Source organism: Falco rusticolus, chromosome 8 (assembly GCF_015220075.1).
Source record: "Falco rusticolus isolate bFalRus1 chromosome 8, bFalRus1.pri, whole genome shotgun sequence".
Lineage (NCBI taxonomy): Eukaryota > Metazoa > Chordata > Aves > Falconiformes > Falconidae > Falco > Falco rusticolus.
In genome coordinates this window covers 55,625,592-55,644,827 of record NC_051194.1, presented here as the reverse complement: position 1 = coordinate 55,644,827, position 19,236 = coordinate 55,625,592, and the positions used below count along the sequence as shown (strand labels likewise).

At 43.1% G+C, this 19,236-nt stretch overlaps 1 protein-coding gene across 8 annotated transcripts in view; it reads left to right on the top strand.

Moving 5' to 3' along the window:
* The window catches only part of IKZF2 (IKAROS family zinc finger 2), a 120,973-nt gene that overhangs the window by 54,453 nt on the left and 47,284 nt on the right, over window positions 1–19,236 (top strand). For 6 of the 8 annotated variants that reach the window (XM_037398023.1, XM_037398027.1, XM_037398020.1 and 3 more), the window contains 2 exons: window positions 8,289–8,555; window positions 18,216–18,383. In XM_037398023.1, coding sequence (XP_037253920.1) covers window positions 8,289–8,555; window positions 18,216–18,383 — 435 coding nt within the window. The remainder of the gene's footprint in view (window positions 1–8,288; window positions 8,556–18,215; window positions 18,384–19,236) is intronic. The other 2 variants (XM_037398026.1, XM_037398025.1) reach the window with 1 other exon arrangement.

The following is a 19,236-nucleotide window of genomic DNA, read 5'->3' as shown; positions in this document are numbered from 1 at the left end:
GAAAAGGGTTCCTGGAGAACACCTGCTACGCACCACAGCACCCCCTCAACATCACCTGCCTCTCTGTAACAAGGGTAAAGTCATTAAGACAAAGGCAGAAAGTCCCAGTGATTAGAGTATGCAGCAGGAGAGAGTCAAGGAGTGTACAAGGGCTGACCAGGTGTTGTATAAAGGCGGAAAATTTGCTAGATGACATTTGCCCAGAAAAGCATGTTTCATGCAACAGAAAAAGGAGAGGGGGGACAAAAATCCTATTCTCTGTCGCCCCATCAAAACAGCCCAAAAAGTAGCAGAATGAATAAACAGAATGAATAAACAGGTAATCCAACAATTGTTCCTAATTTGACCTTAGGGAAAAATCCATGAGTTCACAGAATGAATAAACAGGTAATCCAACAATTGTTCCTAATTTGACCTTAGGGAAAAATCCATGAGTTCAAGCCTCATAACTGGCTTACCACAAGCACCAGCAGAAGGGACAGCAGCTAGAAGCCAAGTACAACTGTGTTCCACTCATCTTTTGGGGCTAGGTTCTGACATTGCAAATGGATAGGAGGCATGAGGGTGAGGAAGCTCTTCCTTGCACCTATAGGGCATCGGCAGAAACTTTGTATTATGTTAAGCACAATACTTGTTGCACCATAATTATTTTGTAAGTATAGGCAAAGAAGGAGGGAGAGGGTGGGTCATCAGGAGTACTTTTCCTACCCTGGGATATGAATACATGACTCTCACTTGTGTAAGTACCAGTTGCATAGAAGCATTTGTGGGTGAAATTTGGCCTGAGGTCCTTCTGGAGAGGAATCTTGCGACACTGAACAATCATATATATTCAATTAGGAGTTCTTACTCTTGCCAGATGGAGTTATGCAGCATGGGTAATTTGCGGTGAGCAAACAGTCATGCCTAAAGGCTGGGCATCTGGGGCAAATTCTGGTCTAGATACCGCCATCCTTACTTATGCCAGGGTACTCCTTACTCAGTGTCTCAGCCTTTGGACTTCGGCAGGGTTCTCACTGAATGTGACTCAGAAATAGTTGAAACCATCAGATTTTGGTCCTGTGATAGAAAAGAATTTCATGTCTCAGTGCTGCACTTGCTGGGATGCTGTGTGCTTAAATCTGAGCCCTTCCGACTGTAACTGTGGTCTTTTCAGTTTAATATTTGTATAAGCTTGTACAGCCATTTGAGCATAAAAGTTGTTCCACAGGTTTCACTGCTGCAGTCTTCATTCCTTGTGTCTTGCCATGGACAGCTGGGTTGGGAGAAGCCGGCCGGTATTTTAAAACTGTAGGTACTGAAAGCATGCAGAGACAACTAGGGTGCTGCTCCATGTCAGCTTCTTGTGATAGCACAGTACACTTGGTCAGGGGCCTAAATCCGGCTAAAGATAGTTGATTTTTCTCAGGAAGGTTAGTTTCAACCAGATTGGTTTACCAGACAGTTCCATGAGCACTGGTGCTGGTATAAAATATGGAAGGGTTGGGGAACAAGAGGATGTCAACCACAGTTTGTGTCAGCTAAAACCTGACTGAAGCTTGGCTTAACTATGCAACCACATCCTAATTTAAACTAAACTTGGGTGTAACAAACCTGTTAGTCTACACTTACCGCACACACCACCTCCAGAAGATATGAAATAAGTATTCTGTTGCATTTCGTGAGAGTTTAAATTGACTTCAGAGGTAGCAGGCTTAAACTGAGATTCTTCAATTTGAAAACTAAAAATTTCTAAGGATGCCTAAATAAGCTGATCATTTCTCACTGAATTTCTGGCGCATTAACCACCTCCATGTAGGCTTGAAGAATCCCGTTTGTAGCATGCAGAAGAGGACTCGGCACAAAAGCTTCTGAATCTTTCATTTTCTTCCTCCTTTTTATTATTTACAAAATACTGATTTAACTGTTACAAATGGACATAACCCTGCTGAGGTCACTGTGACAACATGGTGTCACCATCTAAGATTCGCACTTGCTCAGTGGCCAAAAGCCAAGTCTTTGGCAGCTTATGATAAACAAATTTGACACCCAGCATCGGGGATGTCCACATGTAATGTTAGAGGCCCCGCTGAGGCTGTTGTCACTTGACTGGAGAAAGGAGTTGGGTAATTCCCCGTTCTTTGCAGGTGACGTTCACCCTCACCCTCGTTTGTTCCATCCAGATACAGCCTCTTTTAACTCTCTAAGCCTCCAGAAAGCCTCAATCTACTGTGAGAGCAGAGCTGGCTCCCTTGAAATACACCTTTCTAAACCCCAACTGAAACATTTTCCATTACAGTGTTGTTAGGGTAGCATTGCCCACAGGTGTCATTTAAGAGGCATCTTCCTTTCTCCTGAAGATCACAGTTATCAACCCCAAAGCAGCAGATGTGCTGCCAATGCCTTGAGCAGACCCAACTGTCCTTACTCCGCAGCATCACACCTACGCAGCTTTGGAGTGATACCTGCTTTGCACCAGTGCAGCGCGAGGAGAAAGGGAGGCCTGTACATTTCTTAGCAACTAAATATAATTTCTAGCTAATTTGCTTTTTAATGTCAACCTGTTTGCCAAGTACTTTGTGGCTATGAGGTGACAACAGAGCAGATTCCTTGACTGGTTCTGCTGCTGCTCGGCTGGCGTTCTCACCCTTTGTATGCATGCCTTTTGAAAAAGGGAAGATTTGTCCGTGCTCCCTTGTTTACACATTTAATAGCTCACAGTTAAGCCAAAATGGACTTGAAAAGCCTCATTAATTAAAAAGCCAAATTCTACCAACAACAAGAAACTCAAAGATGAAGTTTTATTTTCACTAAGACCCCTTTATACTATTCCAGGAGGAAAGTATGTTTAAATATGCATTAAAGTCTCACTACACTTCTGGAGTGGTGTAAACACCCTCTTTAAGGACCCTTCTTGCTACCAGAGTGCTCTTAGACTGAACAAGAGTCAGGGCTCCTTGTTTCCAGCTTTTGGCATTCCTTACCTTGAATTTCAAGATGTGTCAAGACAGAAGAGTTCTCCATGCCCTCCCCCTTGCCCCATCTTAATTTTTCTTTTACAAAACACTTACTGGTTTGCCATTTCAGCTCTTAAGATTAACTGTATTCCACTCACCATTACTGAGTGCTTTTAATAGTATAGAAACAGGGCATGTAATAGTATAAAATATTCCACATTTGAGTCTTGTGATGTGTACGAGCTTGGTACCCAGGTTCAAAACATGGGAGAAGCTGGGTCACTTTCTATTTGTCTTTAGCTGCCAATTAGCAATGTCATTAATCCACTGCCTAGAAGTTCATAATTAAAATAGATGGTGTCATTGACCATTGATGAGACAATGTGCAGAAGGTTGTGCTGGTAGCTGCCTGTCACTGTGCTGTGGTAGTTAGGCTCATTTTCCAGGGGGAAGTAACAACTTCTGAATTTCTTTGCATTCTTGGGTAAGAACAGACACATTATCCAGGCTTCAAATATTGCATTATATTGCGTTTTGGGCAGGGAATCTGCAGAAGACCCCAAGAAAGCAAATGCATCCCCTGCCCCCAGTTATAAGACCAGCTTGGTTATAGAACGCATTTTGTCCGCGTTAGCTGCGAATGTCCTTCACTGTGTTCGCCCACAGAGCCACCCCAAGGCTCTTCGGGGGCAGCAGATTTTAATTTTGCCTCCTCAAGGATGACTATCTGAAGCTGGGCCAGAGCTTCATTTCCTGCTGGTGAGAGGAGAAGGATGGGGGAAGAGGCGTGGGAGGTCTTGAGGAGTCAGGCTTGGTTTTTCTGCTGCTCCGGAGGCAGCAGGAAGGGGCTGGTGGTGCATGGCCGCTGCCAGGAAAGGCTAACCTCTAGCTGAAGACCACAAACCCATGGTGACAGTGGCGAGCCTGGTTTTCCAAGGCCACAGATAAAATAAGCAACGACCTAGGACAGCAGACAGTGGAAGAGACAGAGTGGCATAGTCCTGCTTACTCCCTGATGTGTTGGACAGAAGGAATTTTGTTCTGTAGTGGGAATTGCACTCTAGCTTGCTAACTTACAAAGCAGATGAACAGTGCTTTAATTTACACCCCACCTGGGGATCCAATCTCTCAGCAAGACAGGAGGGTTTTTCCCCCTCTGAGATCTCGCTTTTGAGGGAGACAAATTTCCATGACAGAGGATGAAATACTAGGAATGTTTTTCTTAGGTGGATCTTCCAACTTCTGGTTTGTTGTAGCGACCCTAATTTGTGGGTGAAGGAACTATTTTGGTACTGAAAACTTGCCAAAATGCTGTTTAACAGAGAATTGCAATTTAATTAGCACTTATGAGACATTAATAATAATTGTATTAAATTTGGCCACTCAGCATCAAGTGTGATTCAGGATCAGCTGGTTGGTGCTCTGAAGGAGAAAAAAAAAAAAAATAAAATTGCTGTGTGGTCTGGTGAATATGTGCCGTTAGCTTTGTGTTCATAGGTAGAAACTTTTGTGGCTACTTGTCTTTTTTCCCACGAAGTGTTGAGCTGGACCGGGAAAAAGTGGAAGGAACTTGTATTAACTGGAGGGAAATGGTCTGACTTCAAGTTCATGCTTTTGCAGGGATCCGGTTTACAGTTTATCCCTGCTATCTCTTTTGCTGTGATTTTTAGGAAAAGTGCCAAAAACTTAATTTTTTTTCCCATTTACTTATTTATGCTTTGCTTTGCCAAAGAATGAGAAAGCCTGCCACTTTTAGCAAGCATGAAGAAAGGCAAGGGAACCCAGGGTGAAATTTTATGTGGAGACTTGTATATGATGCAGGATAGCCATAAACATCCCGTGAATATTTCTTTTTTCTTTGCAGCACAGTTCATTATGCTCTCGGAGTTTGTGGCTGTAGATGGAAACAAAGACAGTGCCACTAAATGATTGTAGTTTCAAAGGCTGGCTCAGAACAGAGAAAACAAACTATATGCAATTTAAGCACCTGCTTGTATGCAAGCTTCCACGCAAGCCTAATATATGGACCAGTATGATGTAAGGCAGTGGAGATGACCTGATTAGCAAAACCCTCACAACAAGCTGAGGAGATCCCTGCTGCACCAGTGCTCCCTTCCCTGGAGACCTGCGACTAGTCCCAGCTGAAGGAAACCTTCCTGCAGCAACAGAACTAGCACAGGGTTTCTGAAAACAGCGATGATGGTGATCTGTGTGTGTGTGTGTGTGTGAAGTCACCTTCACCTTCCCTCACAGGAAGAAGAGTAAACAGCCTGCACAACTCTGCAGAATAGCTGGGATATTGTGAAAGATGCAATATGAATTACTTGGGCTTTGTGAGCTACGTTTGCAGGAGTTGCGGAGCACTGTGCATTTGGGGAGGTTGCCTTTCAGCAAACAGCTCACTCCGTTTCGTTGTGCTGTTTATCCTGTTGGATGAAAGCCATCATTCAGCAGAAGGAAACACTAGGGCAAGATAAAGTAAATGATCTTCCAGTTTGTAAGCTCTTGCAGCCTTGCTTTCATATGTGCTGGGCAGGCAGTAGTCCACAGACTTGAATGGGAAGCAGTGGTGCTCAGCACTTACTGCAGTCAAGTGTTTATTATTCCGTGTCAGAGAAATAGAGACAAAAAATTATATATGTAAGAAGACATGTAAGATACAAGGCTTTCTCTCTCTCGTGAGTACATATAAACACACACAACTGGTACGCGGCTTTTGGTTATTTTGTGCATTACTGTGTGAGTGGAGCGCTCAGGCTTGTGGCAGAGACCCAGGGTTTTAGGTGAGGAGTGCAGGGCACTGTTTCTGGCTCCTCCGTAGCTGCTTGTGTGGCCAAGTGTATTAGATCTTGCTCCTGAAGACAGAAAAGCGTTTACTTGGGCTTACTTCTCAGGCTTGCTGAATACCCCAAAAGGCTGCTATTATTTGAGGGAACTACGACACCTTAGCTCTGAAAGTGGGCTGTCCATAAATCACCAGCGTGTGTATTCCATGGGGAGGTGGGACTAGGACCTCAGCTTTCTCCCTGCCAGCCCACCGAGTGCCAGAGCTCCCACTCATCGTCTCCTCTGCTCAGTCCCTGCACCAAGGGTATGTCCTCCCCTTGGTCAGGAGGCTGACAACTGCTGTGCCACCTGCTGTACCCTGGGCGCTGCACAAGTGTCAGATGGCTTCCCATCACTTCTCTTGCTTCTGGCCCCCTCGCTGCCCCCCTGCAAACACTCACTTGTTGACCTGTTTCTGCCTTTCCTCCTCCCCACGCAGAGGTAGCAGTGGCCTCGCAGATGAAGCTATTAAGAAAAATATCTCTTGTCCCTGGGGAGGTGATTTGCAATTACATGAAGTTTGGAGTGTCTCTTTCACGGCCAGGTTTGGGGTGCAAGAGGTTACTTTCATCTGCGTGTTTCCCTGTGTGTGCTGTTGGTACCAGGGTTGGCACTATGGAGCAGAGCGCCATCCCTGGGGGACTGCGCTCTTCCATCACGCTGGGTATAGGTGGGGGCGGTCATCCCAGGCCATCCCAGATGCCTGCTGCCCCCAGGCACTGACTGGGGCTGGGTGGTGGTTGAGCTTTGTGCTGTTTTTTCCTTTTTTATTTTTTTTTTTAAACAATAAATGCATTTCTGCAGTAACAAAAGTATCAATTCCCTTTTATAAATGATGCACTCAAATATTTTGTAGTTACAGGCTGTTTTCATGACAGGTCCCTGTGCTGATACTAGTCTGCTGTGATCTGATCCAGCTGCGTCCTTGCTTTCGATGGGTTTTGCCATAATAGTACTTTTATTCCTTAGCTCCCATTAGTGCCTTGATGAATAGTGGAAGATGTGTTTCAACAATGTTATGATTAAAAAGCAACGTCTTACTGTTGTTTGGTCTCTGGTGCCTTTACCCTGTTCATTAAGCTTTCCCTAGGAGTAACAGCAGAGATTTAGAGTTGCAGTATCAACATCAGTCTCTGAACTGTGTGTTTTCCCTAACTATAAATTCTGGGGAAGGAGGAGAAAGGAGGATGGAGGAGGAAGTCTCAGGCAGTAGGCTTTGGTCTTCTGACACTTCCAGGCCAGCGGTTTGAAACTGGGGTGCCTCACAGTGATCAGACACATTTACTCATAACTCTCTCATTGGGCTCCCAGACAGGGCCCCGTGGGTGGCTGTGCTGGAGCACACCTGGCCGGGGTTCGGAGGCGCTGGCCATGCCCAAGGCATGCATTTGCACTCTGGGTCCACTGCTGTCACTGACGCTCGTGCTAACGGCCTTAGTACAGAGGTCAGAGACTGCTTAGATATGAAGGCTGAATCACCTCCTTTCTAAACCCCTCAGCAGGATCAGGGCTTAGGGAAGTAGGCACGTGGGCTTGCCTTCTGGTTGGCAGTGTGGATGGAGACTGACTCTGGGGCAGGCCTTCTGGCGCTTTTGAGCAACCACTGAGGCATTGAAATAGGGGTGTCCGCTAATTAAAACACTCCTGCACACTGACACCCCTATGGGAAAATGCGTGATGCATTCATTTTCTTCAAAGATTTGCTGATCCCACAAGCTCTTGACAGTTCGAGGAGGTTTGTCCTGTGACCTGAGAATCACAGAAATCAGTCTGATCAGGCAGATATGAAAGATCTTCAGCTGTGCTTATTTCACTTGCAAATATAAATAAGCCAGCAGCGCAGGTCTGACTTCAGACCTGTTTGCCTTGGCAGTGTCCCATTTTATGTGAATCAGAAGTTGGTAGCAAAAAAGCACTGGAGGCTTATCCTAAAGGTTGGTCTCCCCTCTGTCAGGAAACCTGCCCATGCAGGCAGGGTGATTTGGAGATTACCGACACAGCCCAGAAGCCCGGCTTCACTAGGTCCCTGCATTTTGAACAGTCCTGCCTGCAAAGGGTGCTTGTTTCCACGAGCTGTGGCAGTGAGCGTCCTGTCTTTGGAAACCCTGCATCTCGGTGCACTAGGCAGGAAAGACCTGGTAGAAGCAGCTTGCTACGTCCTTTGTTCCTGTGACTTGGGCTCCTTGAAAGGAAGGGAGCTGCTGTGTTTCAAGCTGAGAAGCAGGAGGTCAGTTCTTAAGCCTGCTGCATCTCTGCAACTTCTGCTAGGTCTCTGGGTCACACCGTGCCTTAGTTTCTAAGCTGTAAAATAGGGATAGAAATTAGGAATTAAAAAAAATAATCCCCCAAAACAAGGCCTTGAAGAAATATGCAGTTGTAACTTGGGTTGCCATCACCACCATGAGGCCCTTAACGTTGGTTTGAGCTTCAAGGCTGTGCTTTCATATTGATAACAGTAGAAATTTATCATTATATTAGTGATTGGGAACTTAGAAAATAAACTTTTTTAATTATTTTTTTTTCCAGCAAATTCAGTAAAGCTAGAAATGCAAAGTGATGAGGAATGTGACAGGAAGCCCCTGAGTCAGGAAGATGAGATCAGGGCTCATGATGAAGGAAGCAGCCTGGAAGACCCCCTCACTGAGAGTAACGAGATGGCGGATAACAGAAAGATCCAGGAGCTATCGAGCGAGGGAGGAATCCGGCTTCCGAATGGTAAACTGAAATGTGACGTCTGTGGCATGGTTTGCATTGGGCCCAATGTGCTAATGGTACATAAAAGGAGCCACACTGGTAAGCAGCTGAAAGAAAATCTGATGACTGCCTGTGGCGTCTGATGTTGATATTACCTGACAACTCTTCTCTCTTCCCTTTTCATTCGTGGGGTAACAGGAGGCTGGGGAGGGGAAAGGCGGGCTTCGTTGGTTTGGTTCTCTTCCTGCTCCCCAAATTCTGGTGATACTGTGTTTCTGGCAAGCATGATGCTTCCTTGACCTGAATTTCCAGCCTCTGGTTCTTAAAAACAGCACAAAGGTCTGGAAATTGCCTTGTTCTTGGCAAGGGGCGAGATGGTGAGTGTCGTTTGTTGGCGCGTGTGTGTGTGTTCGCATGTGCACACATGTGCAACATGTCAGAAACCTTTAAGGTGAGTTTTTAGATGGCCTTTTGTTAGAAGTGCTCGCAGGTGGACAATGCCAGCAGCTTCCTGGGGATCTCATACCCCCTTTGCAAGTGGCTGGGCATGATGCTGGTGGCCTGGGAAACCCGGAATTAGCAAATCCCAGAAGGGACACTCATTAACTAGTGATCCTGATGCTAGGGTGTGCTTTTGCAGCTCAATGCATGACCGCTCCTGCAGGGAAGCCTCACCTGAGCTGCTCTTGTGGGCTAGTGCTTGGCTTCCCCTAACCATCCAGATAACATTTTTGTGGCACCTTTCAATGCTTGCACTCTCCTATCATTTATTTTTATTATTAGTAGTACTACTGTTGTTTGGAGACCAGAACAGCTTACTAGGCTTTTTGAGAACTCAAGAGGCAGACAAAACCGTTGCGATAAGCAGATTGAGCAGGTCTTTGGGGCCTGAAAGGTGAGGCCTTGAGTTCAAAATGGGGAATTTCAGGGGAGTTTTGGTTAATGTGGACAGACTGGGCTGCCCAAGAGGCTGGTACTCACTTGCCTTCGCTGCTCCTCAGGTTGGACAGTTGCCTCCAACAGGGTAGGAGTACAGATGGTGTCAGAAGACAATACTGTCTGGTCTTGCAGAGGTCTACCTGGGAGAGCCTTTGATTCAGAAAAGCACTTAAGCTTGTGCTTAACCTTTATGAGATTTAAGCACATGTAAGTCACCTGAAGTGCTACAATATATGCTTAACTTAAGATACATACTTAAATGTTAATAAAGTTAAGCACAGTTTTTTGTGTTGGAGGCTCAGTGGGTGTTTGCTCTTCATATTTTTTTGGGCAAAATGAAAGATTATTATTTTTTTTTTATCTTTCTCTGCCAGTATTTAATGGGGTGAGAGACTCTCACTGACTGAAATATCTACTAAGATACAAGAAGAAAAGTGGGGTTTTAAGGTAGAGTAAGAAAGATTTTGTGTAATCCCTTTGTAAACCTAGTAGTTTGCATTCAAGTACTGTGCTCTTGATGGGAAAGAAATCAATAGAATTTCTGTACAGAGGAATAATAAATATATATTACATAGTTAATGCCCTGTATATAAGTTGTATTGATAATAACTTAACATAAATGTATAATGCAAAGCACTGCAGTATCGTTTATGATGCAGTCATGATTTTAGACAGCAATTATGACAGGGGAGAAGCATTAGATGGAGAACCAAAATCTTGATTAACAATTTGACATGCTATTACTAGGAAAGGGAAAGAAAATAGAGAATGTAACAGACTGAGTTCCCAGCTTTCAACCTCCCCAAAAGTTTTCATTGGCACTTGCACGTATCTGAGCATATGTATTGTAGGTGCATCAGAGTCCACGTATTTGAACTTGAGCAACTAAATTAGACCTGCTAAATTTAGATTTAGGTACTTAATTAAATGGTCTGCACTTTTTGAGATACTGAATAGCTAGCGCATATTTTAAATAGAGACAAGCTGCCTTTTTCATGTTAAAGAAGACATGCAAATTCAAAGCGAACAGAATCTCATCGGCGTGCAGGCAAGAGGGCTGTACGCGGGTGCCTGGGTAGGAATTGCATAACTGTTATTTTGCTTTGGGCTACTGCTGGTTCCTCGTAGAGCTCTGACTTTTCCCATCTGAGCAGAGGAACTGTGATGTATTGCTCTATACAGATGATTTCAAGCATATAGAAATGGCATTCCTTTTAATGGGCAGCTCAGTGCTCTACTCTCGGTAAAACAGTTGGCAAATTTTGCGGGGGATTTTGTTTCTCCCCCCCTCAACTTTGTTTGTTTGTTAATACATGCTGCTGCTTCACTGTCCACAACAGAAGGAGAAGTTTTGCTTGGATTTCCACATCCTTGCTTTTGAGGAGTATTTTTAACATACTGGTATCTATCTTTTGAAGTGCAGTATTTTAAAATATATTGCCACTTCCTCAGCAGCCAGGCACAATGGGCTGGCCCCAGCTCTGGAATGAGCCCTGACTTGTGGGTAGTCTGGTTTTGCAGCCCAAGGGAGAATGGTGGAGGGAAGGGAGGTTGTCCCCAGTGAGTGGAAACGGATGATATTCTTTATCAGCTAATGCAACTGGCATGTAAATCCTTACCTCTCAAAGCCAATTTAAGTATGTTTTGGGAGCTGGATCTCGCCTTACTCTCCTCTGTATCTGTGCACAACCAAAGCATGGTCTGGCCGGTTGTTTGCATTGGCAAAAACTAAAGTCCTTTTTCCTTCCCAAAAAACCTGTCAGCAGTCTATGTAAATCACACAAAATGCCGTGGTCCATAGTAGAGGCTGTAATTTACATGTACGCTGTGACGAGAGTGTGGCTTTCCTTACACCGGGGACCCAGGCTTTGCGAGAAGCTGTGCCATATGGCTTTGGCTGTGTGATGCATGTAAAGGGGCAGAGTTTTCTCCAGCCGTTATTCATCTGTTCCTGAGGAGCAGTTGTCTTCCCTGCCACATTATGGTAGTTCAGTTAAACATATCTAGGGACAGGGCAAATAATCTGTGCCATGGATGAGGCCAGAGTAGATGAGCTCAGTGTCCCATCTCTGATCCTCATATGCAAGAGCATCTGTTTCCTCTGATGCATTCAGTTGCCCTTTCCCGTGATAGACCAAGCTGGGGATTTCCCATTCATCCTTCAGATTCGCGTGAGCACTGCCTCATGCACGTGGTGGAAGCGATGCCCTGGTCCATGGCACCTCTGTCACGGAGCCCATGGTGCTATTCATCTGATACTGCCTAACATAACGTTTCCCTGAAACACAGATAATTTAAGTGAAGCGGTTTTGTAATCTGCATGGACATCAGGAGGCCTTTCTATTTATTTGTCAGCGCTGACAGAAAAAAAATAAAATACTCCACGTGGGAATTAAGCATCATGCACTCCCTGCTTTAGTGAGCTGGGTGCCCCCACCCCCAGCTCCTCATGTGCCACAGCCTCATGTCAGAAAAATAGCATGTGTCAGGCTTAATTTATTTTCCTCCTTTCCCATGCTGTCGTCCTTTGGTCCAAATTTCATATTCCACACCACATACCCCAAGTTGCAGCATCTTTATCAGAGTTTTTTGCTACTGCAGGAGATGACTGGTCACATAATATTGCCACTGGATACTCCAGGGGCTTGTGCTTGGGGATGTTGAGGGAAAGGGAGAAGAAGAAGATAAGGTCAATAATCCAATTTGTCTGAGGTAATGAAAAGGAACTCCAGTGATTTCTCACTCTTTAGGCCTTTTGTTAGTGGGCCTGAATTAAAATTTCCTTGTTCCTCATTTTCGGTAAAGCAGAAACCATTTGCTGGTACAGCTATCCTGCTGCCTCTGATCTGTGAGGTCCACGCGTTGTTCTCCCTTGTGCTGTGAATTGTGATTTGTATTTATTTCTTTTTTTTCTCCGCCATAAGATCCAGTCCTTTATCTAGTCCACTGCTGGATTTTGAAACACTTTTTGTTTCTAAGTGTTGGTTGGAACCATCCTCATCGTTTGAAGAACACCCAGAGGTTAAATTGCTTTCTTGGTGTGGATGCAGTGGGATGGTGGCAGAGCAAAGCTAGGTCCCTGGGTACAGGGCACAATGCAGCTGGCAGTGGGGACAGCAGTTTTGCCCCACTTTCACTTTGAGCTGCTGATAAGTTATTTTTAGGCTTTTTTGGGGTGCTAACTGCAGGAGGGTCTCAGATTTTTGCACTCCCATGTGCATTTTAGTACCGTAGAGTCACTAAAATGAGATATGTTATGTGCCCACAAGAGAAATCTTGAAGTTCTGCTTTAGCATCCATAGTGTATAACTAAACAGAGGCAACACTGGAACTCTGAATGCGTTTTAATTTTTATTTTTTTTCATGCAGAGTTCAAGTTTTCAGGACACAGTTAATAAATGAGGAAAAACCCAATTGTGCTGTTCAGTGTAAAAGACTTTTATGCCTAAAGCAGCTAACCAGGAACAAATTTAAACAAATATTAACACATTACGATTAACTCTGTTGGACTGCCTGTCTTATTTTTCTAGTAGAAAGATATTATTTAGTTTCATTTGTAATTTGTAACCTATTGCAGGCTTCCTGCCTCTTGCAGTATGAATCAATTTGGCACTGAATCAAAAATTGTAGGGCCAAATTTCTAAAAGTGATATTTTCTATTTAGGTTCTTAAATCTAACTTTTCCAAAAGTCTCATTTTTTACTTAAACCTAAGGAAGGGGAGCTTGGATTTTCGCTCTCTGCATAAGGCTGTGTTTTACTTTTAGTACTCAATAGCTAAATTCTTCTGATAACTTTGCCAGTTAACTTAAAAGAATTTTTCTCTCTTAAGAATATGTTGTAGATTTTTATACAGAGGACACTTGGAAATCACCCAGGATTTCCCAGGAATTTTTCATGAGCTATTTGGCAGTACTGTTTTATAATAAATTGCCCTACCTGGAAGTAGGTTTTTCCCAACAAAAAACCCTAGTAAAATCACTGATGTCAAGTGACGTGCAGCCCGTTAAGTGAATCTGATAGAACAGTCGGTAGGTATGCAGACTAGATAGTCCCCAGAGTAACAAATACAGAAATGGAGCAAAGTCTGCTGCTTTCTGTCTCGCCTGGATACAGGCAGGTTGCAACTCACTGCCTGTCAGTGTGTTGGTAGCGCAGCTGATATTTCATTTGTGCTCCTGGGACAGAGCAGAATCAGAGCAGTTGCAGCATCTGATGAATCAGGAGAAAAGTTTCATCTTAACTGAGCATTAGCAAAAAGCATACTACGGAAGGGTGAAAATCAATATTATTAGTATGAGCAAATACTTTCTGATGGCAGCATGGGCACAGTAATTCTGCATTAAGAGGTTAAAAAAAAAGCAAACTCCTGTTTGACAAGTACCTAAGCTAACCTTTGCCTATCAAAAGTATGTGCCAAACAAAAAAAGCTGATGTCTTTGATATACATTTAGCCAGGACAGATATTATATATGGTCCTGCTGGACCTGGTTCTTCTATGCAGAACGACTCTATGCTGACTTTCCTTGTTCCTGTGAAGAGACTTTAATACCAGCATTTTTTTTTTTAAAGGTAATTAAAACATTCACAGGAAGGGGCTTGAGCACTGCTGTAGAAATAACCAGGCTTCACCGTTAATGAGAACTAGTGGGTTATTTTGTGAGTTGCTCCCTTGGATTTCAAAGGGATAAAAGTTACCAGTCAAGGGTTACAAAAATCTAAGTCTCTTTGGTTGTGAGGCCTGCAGGCTCTTTGTCCTCCATCAAATTTCTGTTCTGATATAGAAAAATATCACTGATGTATTTTGCAGGGGTATGAGATTCGAAGAAGGATAACTCATACTGAAACTTCTGCGCAGCACTTCCGTGCTGAGGCGGTAAAAGAGACTTATTGTGCCGGGGAGCTTCCAATTAAGCAGAAAAAGGAGTTGGTTTGCTTTCTGAAATAACATTTGACATATACACAGTGAAATATGAGAGCTATTAGTAGGAAATTAATCAGTTCGTTCGCCTGGTTTCAGGTTGTATCAGTTAGAGAGCATGCGTAGCTGGTGCTGTGAAGTCTCCAGCCAGCTGCCATATATTAGATACTTAGGAAAGGACCATGTCTTGCTAATAACCCTGATTCCATTGGTCCACTTCACCTTTCATCTCAGTATTTATTTACACAACAGCAAGTTAACTTGTGTATTTTAGATACTGGTGTAGCTAAAGAGAAGTAATATTTCATCATTATTTTTCCTGGAGGAGACATAGCTGTAATGGATGCATGTAAAACAATGAACTGTGACATTTCAGCGGTATTTTGCTGTAATTTAAAGATAAATATTTGAAATCATACCTTTTAATTAATACTGTATTTAACTGTAAAATTACAAAACCTCATGATTTTTTTTTTTTTATTTTGTTTTTGTTCACTTAATTATCAGGGCTCTTCCCTGGCACAAGCCCTTCTTACTAAGCCTTTAGAAAAGGTAATACTTTGCAGCTCTGGCTTACCTTGCCTTGCCCATACCTGAAGTAACTTCAGATAATTAAATTCCCTGCGCTGGAGGACAAGGCTTCTGAGGCATTCTTGGTTTTGTCTGGCTTTAGATCTTAAATCTGGAGTTGAAAAGAAACATCTTTTATGTTTGGTTAGCTGTTCCTGCCCATCTCCCCACTCATTTGTTGATATTTTTTTTTTCAAATCACTACAGTATGAAGGTTTTTCTGCCCTTGTTTAGCTCTAAAATAGAGAAGAGGTTTAATACTTAGACTAAAAATATTTTGCAGTCATGTAGTTTCCAGTGCTGAAAAGCAAAGAGCTTTCTTAGTCCCCTTCAGTATGTGTTTTTCTTATAAGGAGATCTTACTTTAATAAGTCAGTATAAGTATATAGGCTCAAATGTTAAGTAAATCGTTATAAATGGTGAAAAACACACCATGCTTATAACTGTCATTACCTTCTTGTAGTCATGTGTGCCACTTGTTTAATAGGTCTGTAGTTTCTGGTATGTCTGTGCTGCCATCACCCCCAAAGATAGGGAAATATTTTAAATGCAGTCAGGGACTGTCAGGTGGAGAAGAAATGTATTCAAAGACTTATTGTGAGTGGATGTTTAGTTTGAAGTGTGATTAATTTCAGCCTATGGTTAAAAACTTGTAGTTTTCATGGAAGAGTGAGGGAAGCAAAGAAGAATGTCAAGGTTGTTATTAGGAAATAGTAATACTGGAGAACCGCTTACAAATTTATTAGGAAAAAGCATCAGGAGAAGTAATAGCAAAACATTCTTCTCAAGGCACTGAAGTGATAAAGAAGGCTGTTTTGCCAGTATCTGGAGTGGGCATCAGACCCCACAGTTCTTGGAAAATCAGCAAAATCTTCTTATTAATCGGTCTTTCCTTTTTTTGTGTACCCTTCTATTAGATAATGGTCTCTCAGATTAGCTGTGCTAAATGTAAAAGCTGCTAATCAATAGCACAAAGGTGTGACTAAAATTAACAGTCATCCCACAAGCCTGCAGCTTAAACAAGGAGCAGGAATCAAATGATTGGACAAAAGTATAACAAACAGATCAAAGCAGCTATTTACCTGGAATTAAGCCAGTAGGAAAAATGAATTAATGCTGGCTTTAAATAGATACAAAGGTTATTTAAGGTAAAATGTGCTCTTGTAGCAGATTCTGTCTGTTGCAAGAGAGGAGCAGACTATCGGTGACTTTGGGGTGAGTGTTTTCATGTCATCTTTGCCGCTGAATTCCTGGCCAAAGGGCTTCAGCATCCCTTCAGCTGCCAGTTTATCGAGGGGTAATACCTGCTTATATGTGGCCTCCAAAGTGTCAGAGATAAGTGGGTGATATAGCAGGTAAAACACATTAACTGTGTGGTTTTAAATACAGAAGGAGTAAAAGGAAAGACTTTAAACTTGTTAAGAAGCATGCTACCTTCTTTAACATTGTCATCCTGAAACTGAAGCTATCATTCCTGAATACTGAGAAACGTGTCAAAGGAAGGGGTTTTGCCTGTTTTCTCAGACAGTGAAAGCAAAACAGAAAAGAAAAAAAAAAACCCATGTATTTTTCTACTGCCGTCTCTTCACATATCTCTGTTATGGACATTTTGAAATGATATAAAAGATGATAATGGCTAATCAGATCCTTTAAGTATAGTGTGGGAGTTTGAAAGGGAAACCACAAACTCTTTATCAATTCCAATGAGCTCGTGTTCAGTGTATTGGAAGAAGAGCTGTATGCCCTGATTTTTTTGTAAATCATTACTCCATAATGTTCTTAGTAAGACTGTAGGAACCATAGTATCTTCTTCAGTGCATCTCTAGTTTCCAGCTCACACACGTGAAGTTGCAGAGTTATGGCATATATATGGCACACCTGCCTACTGCTGCCCTCCTAGCAGGACCATGACGTTGGCAGCCATTTAAACCACTGAAGCAAGAATTCCTCGTTGACATCTATAAGAGCTCTCTTTCCTCCACTCTTTCCATTTGAATCTACAGACATATTTTGGACTTTACACTAGACACATGAACTGCTTTGATAAAAACATTTTGTCCAGCAAGGGAGTAATAATATTAAAGCAATTGAAAAAGGCTTTGGAGAGAAGTGACAGATCACAGAGCGTGTTTGTTTTTCACAAGATCTGTGCTTCAGGCCAGTGAATTCAACCTCAGAAAGTCCCACCAGGATTTGATCAAGGCTCCGCAGTAGGTGATGCACTGAAGCAATGAATGAGGCTGCTTACATCTGAAATCTGATGTTCGAGACCTTGTTGAACTAGGGCCCTACTTGGTGAAAACGTTTCAGCACCCAAGGCCCAGCTGCAGTAAAGTGCTTGGGCAAGTGGCAGCACAAGTATCTGCTTGTGCCCTGTTGATTTGCACAGTGGGACAGAAGCAGGTGATTAGAGCTGCCTGCCCGCTGAAGAACGCTGGAACAGACGGAGTGTCCTCAACAGACGTTGACATAGAGTAGGGTTTTGATAACATTTCACAAAACTTGTGTGAGTTTGTCAGGGGTTTTCTTCTAACTCATAGTAATAATTAAATAAGGGTGTTTATTTTTATGGACACAGTCCCCATGGTCCAGGGGAAATACAGAGGATTAACATCAAAATAAGTTTTGGATGTGTGTGTGAGCGCGTGGGGTGAAGGAAGAGGCTAACGTGTAGAGTTGCTGTTATTTTTTTTCCCCTTCAAACAAGTCTTTTCAATTAGTTTTATTTACAGCACAAATTTGCCTGGTTCACAGTTTAACAGTGTAAGATTTTTCTCAGCATTTGCTGTTGCCCAAAGCTTGTGGGCCTGATCCTCACTTGCATTGATTCTCTTCATACCACTCTCGCAATGCAAAGCAGCCTTTAAAAAGGGATCTCAATTAATGTGTAATGTAAACAAAAGATTTTGTTTGAAGCAAAGACCTTAACATCTGTCCAAGCCCAATTGCTATGATCAGATCTAAATACTCATATGGATTGGACCTCTACTAAAAATAATTGCAAAACCGTAGAGATAAATACTACAAAACCACAGTTATGGATCTAAATTTTGAGCAGAGCTCATCTTCTGTGAAGGACAAAACCTCTGGGGTGGAGAACTTTAAGAAAACCTGGCTGCATGAGTCACCTCAGGGAAAGAGCCTCAAATCAGTATTGGAGGCTCAGCCAGCTGTACAAAAGAAAAGGCCTTGGACTTCAGCAAGTGCCGTGGGATGGCGGTGGTGGGGACCATACCTGTGTAAATGGCACTGTTACAAAGAGCGGGATAGGGGGCTCCGTCTATCTTCTGAGGTTTCTTGACAGCTCTCTCCCTTCCATTTCCCTTCCAGGTGAACGCCCTTTCCACTGTAACCAATGTGGAGCTTCTTTTACCCAGAAGGGGAACCTGCTGAGGCACATCAAGTTGCACTCTGGGGAGAAACCGTTCAAATGTCCCTTCTGCAGCTATGCCTGCCGACGGAGGGACGCCCTCACAGGACACCTCAGGACGCACTCTGGTGAGCCCACCTTGTGTTCTCTTCCCTTTTATTTTTTTAGCTTTGTCATTACCATTCAAGCGAAGCAGGTTGTGAAAATAACTGTGTGTTCCTGGTGGCTGTGGGTCTGCACCATCCTCTTCAGATAGCGCAGCTCTGAACTTTGGGAAAGCCTTGATGTGAATCAGAGAAGCTGTGGTTCAGACACACCTCTCCTTTTGTGTAACTGAGCCTCTTCTGCTGATGCTATCACATTTCCCTTTGAATGTCTTGAGTTTATCCAGGCTTCTCTGGTAGATTGTTTTAACGCTCTCAGCCCCAAAATGGCCATGTAATTCCAAAGACTGTGAGGAATAACTGTGTTTTCTTGGAAGCCTGCTTTGCAGTTCATACCCATTTCTTCATCTCAGAAATGCCATATGCTGGTGGAGTTCATACTTGTTTATCTTTCAAGAACCTCCTAATTGTAATTTTGATTATTATGTCTTGCTGTGAAGTCCTAATTGATGGCAGCCACAGCACTTGCCCTAGAGCAGAAGGTGGTGGAGAGACATTGGGTTTGTCTTGCCATCCTACTTGACAGTATCCTGTCTATATCAAGTCTGCTTCATACAGTTCTGGATGTGTTCTAAAGCAATACCTGTTGTGTAGTTGCATGTTAGTAGTCATGGCGGTAGCCCTGATGATCAGGATCAGATGTGTTTCTAGTCCTGTGCACTACACCAAGGGACCGCATTCTGCCCACTTACTCATTTGTGTAGGACTCTCGAGTAAGATCTTAACTTGCTACATTTTTTATCTCCTAGGATGTTCAACTTTTGTGTCCAGGCCATTTATAGGAAACTGTATTTTTCATTGTTGAATGAGCAGATAT